This window comes from Panthera pardus, unplaced genomic scaffold, assembly GCF_024362965.1.
Source record: "Panthera pardus isolate Hobbes unplaced genomic scaffold, ASM2436296v1 HiC_scaffold_24, whole genome shotgun sequence".
Taxonomy (NCBI): Eukaryota; Metazoa; Chordata; class Mammalia; order Carnivora; family Felidae; genus Panthera; species Panthera pardus.
In genome coordinates this window covers 115,454,336-115,462,160 of record NW_026526810.1, presented here as the reverse complement: position 1 = coordinate 115,462,160, position 7,825 = coordinate 115,454,336, and the positions used below count along the sequence as shown (strand labels likewise).

Genomic DNA, 7,825 nt, shown 5'->3' with positions numbered 1-7,825 from the left:
CATCTCTACACATGAAGTTCCTAGCCACACTAAAAGCTTAGCAAAGAAATAATAGGAAAGACTGAGAGGAGGCAACTTGACCTCCCTTGGCTCCCAGACATGGGGAGAGAAGTCAAGAAAATGAAGGCTTGTGAAGTCTCAGTAAAGGATGCACATTTTGCCCACAATCCTCCAGCTCCATTGGTCACATACCCTTTCCTCCACGATAACAAATTTTTTCAAAAGTATATCCTTTAACAACAACAACAACAACAACAAGTTCTGGAGCCAAATAAGCTTGGTAAATACTTCACATGTGATCATTGATGATTAGCAATGTATATTAGCATACTAAAGGATCCCAGCAAATCTTGCAATAAAGAAGTCCGCTTCATTTTGTTTAACCTAGTATTACCAAAATCCATCCTATCATGTAGTTTATTAATATAAGGAACAAACTGTCCTTGGAAAATGACTTTCTACAGCTAAGTGCCGGATGTGCTGTTTAGGGCGAGGGACAGAGAAATCAACATGAACCAGAGGAGTCAAAAGAGAGATGAATTTCTGTACTAGCAAGAAGCTCTGGGTGGAGTGGGTGATTCACAAAGCATCAGATCCCAATTCTGAGGAGCATAACCCTAGTGAAGTGTTCCCTTCATTTATTCTTGAAAATAGAAATCCAGCTCAGTCAGTCAATCAGTCAATCAATCAATCTTTATTAACTGCCAACTGAACCTAACACTTTCCCAGGAACACACTGTATCACAATACATGAAAACCACCAGGCTAAGGAATATTTCTTTCCTTGCTTTTGATTTCTTATGAGTCTGACCTATTCTTTGCATCATTTCTACAAACTAGCTGAAAATTTGACACCCTAGGGGACCTTAAACAGCATGAAAGGGATTGCTAAATAAGCCAATAAGACACTACTTAATAACCTGAGGACTGTGTGGCATTTTAGTTTCATTGCCTGATTTTATGACTTCTGTGAGCTAAAATTAAAATTCCCAAACCCATTATCACTGTAAGAAGCAATCCAAGGTTGTAGCTCATAAGCAAAATAGCTCTTTTCTTCTCCAAGATTTCTTTATCCTTATGGCTGCTCTTTTCCATCAGCAGTAAAGAAGGGGATAAGGTTGAAAATGAAAGAGCTTCATTAATTTCAAATATCAAATTACTGGATGACTTGGGTCTTCAATGGTTTAGTCCTGCTTTTTAATTATTAGTGGTAAGAGAAAAAACACTTTATAATTACCTTTATTCTAAAGTTTCTATAAAAGAATAATGACCAAACGAGGTAATACACATTACTGTATCCTCAGTTCTGCAGTTCTTTATGACTACAGCTTTCAGGGCATGTTATTTCCTGTGGAAATAAAAGGGATTCACTGTCCAGAGAGATTGGGGTGAGGTCGCCATCTAGTGGCTGCCATTCAAAACACGCTGGGAATAGCATCGCTGGGCTACTGCGCTCAGCCCAGAGGAGCTAGCAAGGGATATGGGACTGTCACTGCTGCTTTGCAGAATCCTGTTTGAATTAACAGCTCACGAGGACTTCTTGAATAATTAATTCAGGATGGCTGTGGGTTCTAAACCATATATCCATTTTTACATCTCTTTGCTTACATTCATTACATAAAGCTAAGTTACCCTTCAGGCATATAGAATAGTAACCTTACCCCCCACACATACTAAGGTGTCTATGTACATACAATTGGGGGGTTTTGGATACTTATTATGGTTCTGTTTAGCTTCATGTTTGAGGGGAGAGGGGTGAGTGTTTTAGTCTACACTAAAATGTATTCCTCACATCACCCCTAATCAATTCCATTGTATTTTTCCCATAGCATAATACAAATCATTTTTCTTATGATGGTTTGTGAAGTCCAGCAAGCAGCTTGATTTGGTGATATCACAAAAACATGAATTTGGAGCTTGAATTACACAGCTCCTTCTAAATTTCATGTCTTCTTGAATGTAAAAAGACAATAAGAACTCTTATTTTGCAAGGTAATGGGGAATTACAGAAGATTTAAGGAGCCGATATATGTAAGACAGCTATCTCAGTATCTAATGCCTACTGGGCACTGAATATATGCCTCCTACTCTTCCTCTGTTCATAGACTCTCCTTACATACCTACCTACCTACACACACACACACACACACACACACACACACACGCTTTACCTCCACACATGGCTCACTATAATTCCAGACTCCAGAAGTACTGAAACTCATGAATATAAAATTAAATTATAGGACCCCAAATTGTAGGACCTTTAAACAGGAGAGGTCCTTAGCAGTAATAGAATTTCAAGGTTAAAAATGAGGAAATGAGGAAAAAGAGATTTATCATATCTGTCCCAACAGCAAGAAGTATTTTAGTTAAAATGACTGTATGAAACCCCAGGGATCCTGACTCTATCTTGACTATCTTAATCACAGAAGAATCTAGAGATAATTTACACCACTGACTTCATTTGACAAGATTCAGAAACAGTAAGTGACTTTTCCAACATCTGGCAGAGAATTAAAGCCAGGGCCCAGATCTCCTGACATGAACAGTGTTCTATAATACCCCATGCTACCCCCCAAGTTTTCTTTTCATATCCTAGTGCACTGCTCTGGAATGTTAGAAAGTAGAGATTTATTTGGATACAACACGGAGGATGCCCTCTCTCTTCCAACCTAGACCTCATTAAATTTTACCCATCAAATTATGGCTAACTAGCTACCTTAATTAGCCACTCCTGCTTTCCCCAGCCCAAAATGATAATTTTCTCTTCTGAATGACAACGACAACCCACCCATTTTGGAATCTCATTACATATTCTTTGTCTTATTTTCTATTACCTGGGTCCTATCTACTCTACTAATTGGTTCATTATTTGAGGAAACAGATAATCTCTTGTGCTTCCTTCTTTTTTTCTACATCCTTAGCACACTACTGATATGTAACAGGCTCTCAAGAAATACTTATTGCTTATGTGAAGCTTCAAATGTTCCTTTACTTATGTATACATTCATTCATTTATATTTGTCCTCCTAGAATGTAAATTCCAACCAAGTCAAGCACTTGCCTATTTCTTCACCTCCATATTCTTATTGCCTTCTAAAGTAGAACTCAAAACATGGTAGATACTCAATAAGAATTAAATAACATATGTATTTAGCTCCTTCTAAGTATCCCATAGTGATCTAAGTACATACTTTTACCTATAATGTTCTGAATTTCTGGTTTATTCATCTCCCTCTACTGGAAAGTCAGTTATTGAGAGAAGAAACTGGCACCTGGGAAGGTGATTGATAAGTGATTTTTGAATAAATGAATAATAAAGGATCTACAGAACTGTACATCTACTCTCCAGATACATATTCTATGCCTAAGGATATCTCATCAACATACAGTGACAGTAATGGGTAAATTCTATAATACAGATCAATGAAAAGGGATTATGCAAATATAGAGGAAGACCTCCTTAGCCTTACCTGAGCTTGTCAACAGAGAACATGTCACATGACTTCTGTTAAGCAAAATAAAACATTTTTTTTTAAAAACCCTTTGCTCACTGAATGACCAAGAGTACTATGAGAGCAAAGACAGACAAATTTCACTACATATAGCTGTACTCACCCTCAGCCACATCATCATCCACAGTTAATTTAAGGCTTTTTCCTCTCCGCACCACCCGAACGGTGTGCCATTCATTGTCATTGAGCTTCTGCCCCGCATACAGGGTCTCAGGTCCTTTGCCTAAGGACGATGGTAAGTGTTAAAGTTAGAATCAATTCTGAAAGTAGTAATTATAGCATCAGAACTGTCAAAGCCACACTGGTGCACATGACCCAGTAGCATTCAAGGAATCATGCCCACCCAGAGCCCATCTTAGTTTCACTGATCCAAGAGAATGTTCCACTATTGCCCCAAATGCAAAAGTCTCAATTCATATGGACATTGACAAAACAATGAAAGATATAAGTGTCCTCCTCTGTCTACAGATATAAAGTTCTAAAATGCCAATGGTAAGCAAACATTTATAAGAAATGTAGTCAGCTGTCATTTTGTTTCTCAAAGTCTTAGATTTCAGATGAATTTCTTAAAGATACGGGAAACCCATCATGTATTTTTTTTTTAGAACTATTTGGGCACTTAGGCATAATACACCAGTCTGGCTTTTGGAGAGTATTCATCAATTGGATGAGAAAAGAGTTCTGTAATATATATACTCTTAACTTGATTTTGCCATTAACCCACGGTCCTACCAGAATTCAGCAACCATAGAAATCACTACAGTAATCACCACAATAATAATGTTGAGGTCTAAACCCCATGACAAATAATGCTCCTGAAGGGAATGTGAAGTATTCCAGATTTATCTCATTGCTCATCATCCTCCAAAAAGATATAAAAATCTAAGAAATGAAATAATGTAAAATTCCAAAATAGAACTCTTCTAGGTCAAAAAAATATTCAGTAGAAAGTGCCACCAAATAAAGGAATAAACCAAGTTGTCTCTAAAGATCCATGATCAAGATGTTCAAGAGGATGTTCAAGTGCACTCTAAGGAGAATCTGGCTCAACAAGGAATTACAATATTTAGGGACAAAAGCTGTCAAGATGAACACTGAAGCATGAAAAGAATTTGGTTAGTAATGGCAGGGTGGTAGAAATGTCATGTTTTGCTCACCATTGAACTGAGATGTAAATTTAAAAGACAAAGAAGATTGCATAGAACCAGAGAACTTAGACCAAGTTCGATCGTTCTTTGTGGGTAGCTGAGCCCATGCAGAAAGATGCCATGTAAGTCTTCCTGGATTAGTCAATCACTATGTAGAAAGCCCTATCTTTGGAAATAGCTGGGGGGAAAAAAGACGCAATACGTAACTGGCCAATATGTCTTTATGGATATTATGCATTTGAAATATGTCAGAATACACTTGGATCCAACATATAGGAGGAGCACAGGCCTAGGTGCACAGTAGGTGCTTTAATGAGCACTTATTGAGCAACTGATGTCTACATAGGTATTTATTTCCTTGGAAACCATCAACTAAGGTCAATACATTTTTATCTAAGAAATTTTGAAAGCTTATTATATAGCTTTCACTTTCCCCCCTTTCTCTACTCCAAGACCGAGTTATTATATACTCTTTAGGGAAGGAAATTTAAAAAGTAGTATCACTTGGGTAAATATCTTTTAAACTAGGTACTTTTAAACTGTATCCTTTGAGTTATTAGTGTTGCTATTGAATGCTGGTTATATGAGTAATGATAGCAGTTGAAGTTTGGGGGGATTTTCTTCTTAAAAATAAAGATTTTCAAAGTGAAAAGGTCTCTTTTGATTACAATGTATACAATAAATAATTTGCATTAATTTTTTTTTCAAAATGCACCTATACCCCAAGTACAATGCAAATTCACAAGAATTCTAAGGATTCAATGAACTGTAAAGTGGACCAAATGTATGTACCCAAAATTGGGTATGATGCCAGGAGATCAATGAATCTTGGGGGGGGGGGGGGTTGGAATTCTATAATAAATCATTTTATGTTCAATCTTAGCTTTCTTTGTGAGTATTCCTGTCTTAATATTATATAAAGCACATGCATTATAATGGGATTTTTCCTATATGTCACTTCATTAGGTAGCACTGTTTATTATTTCATTAAATTCAGATCTAAGATTGATGTAACAGTCACTTTTACAATAGCAAACTGTGCAGGCACTGAGAGAAAATGGGCTACATCATGTGGGTGCTTTGAAGCAAGAACAGATGTTCTCAGAAGAAACAAATCTGCCTTTGTTTTTTTGTGTGTGTGTCTTTATCCTCTTTATTCTACATGCAAATGCTTCAATAAGAAAGAAGAAAGTAAAGAAAGACGTAGAAAATACTGGCTATGGAGGCAGAACTGTTACAAAGGCAGACTATTTAAACATCTATAGGTGGCATCCGTTCTTTAAGCAATTCTTGCACATCACTTCATTTTTATGATTGGGAACAAAATAAGAGGGAGAAATACTAACACAAACACAGTCACAGTTTAGCAAAATTGCCACATTAGTGTCATATTAGCCACAGAGATGTAAAACAAGCTTTGCAATTAGCCCAGTGTGTTTAAAATGCCGCTGACATTTTGCAGGTACTTTGAATTTTCTTTTGTCCTTGAAATATCCATTCTAGTCAAGTTCAAACAAAAATATTTAACTGTCCATTTGACTCTAAAACTTTAGGATGTGATGGTCTATAACCAAACATGTAAAAAAAAAAAAAAAAACAACCTAAAACCTCTCATGCTGTCTCTCACCCCAATAATTCTTGTTACTCTGACAGTAGGAAAAAAATCCATACCCATCTCATTAAAATGGCAGGGAAATGAGTATTATTCAATATTCATTTTCAAGCAATAAATATAGAAATCATAGTGAGCTTCTGAAAAAAAAAATCTCATCTTCCAAAAGTGGAGAGTCAATGGCATTTATCTTTAATCAAGTCAAAAGGTCAATGCATCCTACCAGAGAGAAAGTGATGTTTAAACTCAGCTGGAAATGTAGACAAATAGAGGGGAAGAGCAAATCCAATCTGTAGCCTAAGCATAAAACGGGCCTGGTAAGTGATAGAAGATGCAGACACAAGTCGAAAGTTGAAACATACAAACTGTTAGGTTTTCAAAGAAGGAGGCTTTTGTCTAGGGAAGACTTCTCTGGAAGATTCAAGCACAAAGCCGGTGAAGAAGCATCAGGAAAACGGTGTATAAAGTTCTTCCCTTTACAAAAAGGATGGTCCAGATAAGGAGAAGAAACTTTCTTTTTTAAATTGGATTTTTAAAAGGAACTGATGGGAATTTAGGTTTTTAAACATTAAAAAAAATACTCAAAGCCCTTACTTTTCCTGCATTGTCCTTTTTCTTTTTTTGTAGCCAGGAGAAAGGTGATCTGTGATTAGACACATATTGGATGTGAGTATTAGATTCATGTTTCCTTCTTTTATAGTTTAAATAGTAAATATTGATCACAAAGGGAAAAATTTTTGATTCCCTTTAGGCTGCTTAGTTCATCCCTGTTTGCTCTAAATACAGAAAACTAATAATTTATCTGACACCTTATAGTTGAATTTCTCAAGTAATGACCCCTGTGACTGGAGTAAAGAAGCAAAATTACAGTTGAAGATTTCTGAGATACAGAGGTCTATAGAAGTGTTCAATTGTTTATTATCATAGGAAAAAGAGCCTTAATGAATCCTTGGGCAATACCACCCACATTCTCACTCTTGACCTAGTCTCACTGCAAACTCACTTAGCATCATCTCTTTTAATTAAGACATGTTTCACCAAAGATGGTATAATTCTCTAATGGACGGGGATAGAGAATGAGGCGTCACAGATGAAAAACACAAATAGAGAATTTTCTTAACCTAGCTACAGTAACCCTGTGGAAGACCTATTTCTTTAAGAAGCCAGAACTAATACTAAAATAAAAGTGAAAAATGAGGAGAAAAGCATTCTTTGAGAGACAAATCATTGCTGATTGCTTGGAGGAAGATGACTTAGATAGATATTAGTAGATTGTTCCCTCTGGGGAGGGGAACAGGGAAAGGGAGTGTGTGGGAAAAATCTGTATTTGGGTATTACTACAGGCACACACCTTCACAAGGTGGACTCTGGATTTTAACTATTTTCAGCCTATTTAGTTGTTTTCTTTTTATTTCTTGTTGTTGCTTTTTAGTAGACTGTTCATATTACATGAATTTATTATTCCCCCCAGGAGCAACATAACCAGTACAACTACAAGACACCCCAATATACATTAGTTTGTCAATAAATTTCTAAAACCTGCCCAAACC

General features: G+C 36.4%; 1 protein-coding gene across 32 annotated transcripts in view; it reads right to left on the bottom strand.

Moving 5' to 3' along the window:
- Positions 1–7,825, bottom strand: part of NRXN3 (neurexin 3) — a 1,570,655-nt gene that overhangs the window by 817,831 nt on the left and 744,999 nt on the right. For all 32 annotated transcript variants that reach the window (XR_008417276.1, XR_008417277.1, XM_053889672.1 and 29 more), the window contains one exon: positions 3,619–3,738. Coding sequence is in view for 30 of the 32 variants with exons in the window: in XM_053889672.1 (XP_053745647.1) it covers positions 3,619–3,738 (120 nt within the window). In the remaining 2 variants the exon portion in view is untranslated. The remainder of the gene's footprint in view (positions 1–3,618; positions 3,739–7,825) is intronic.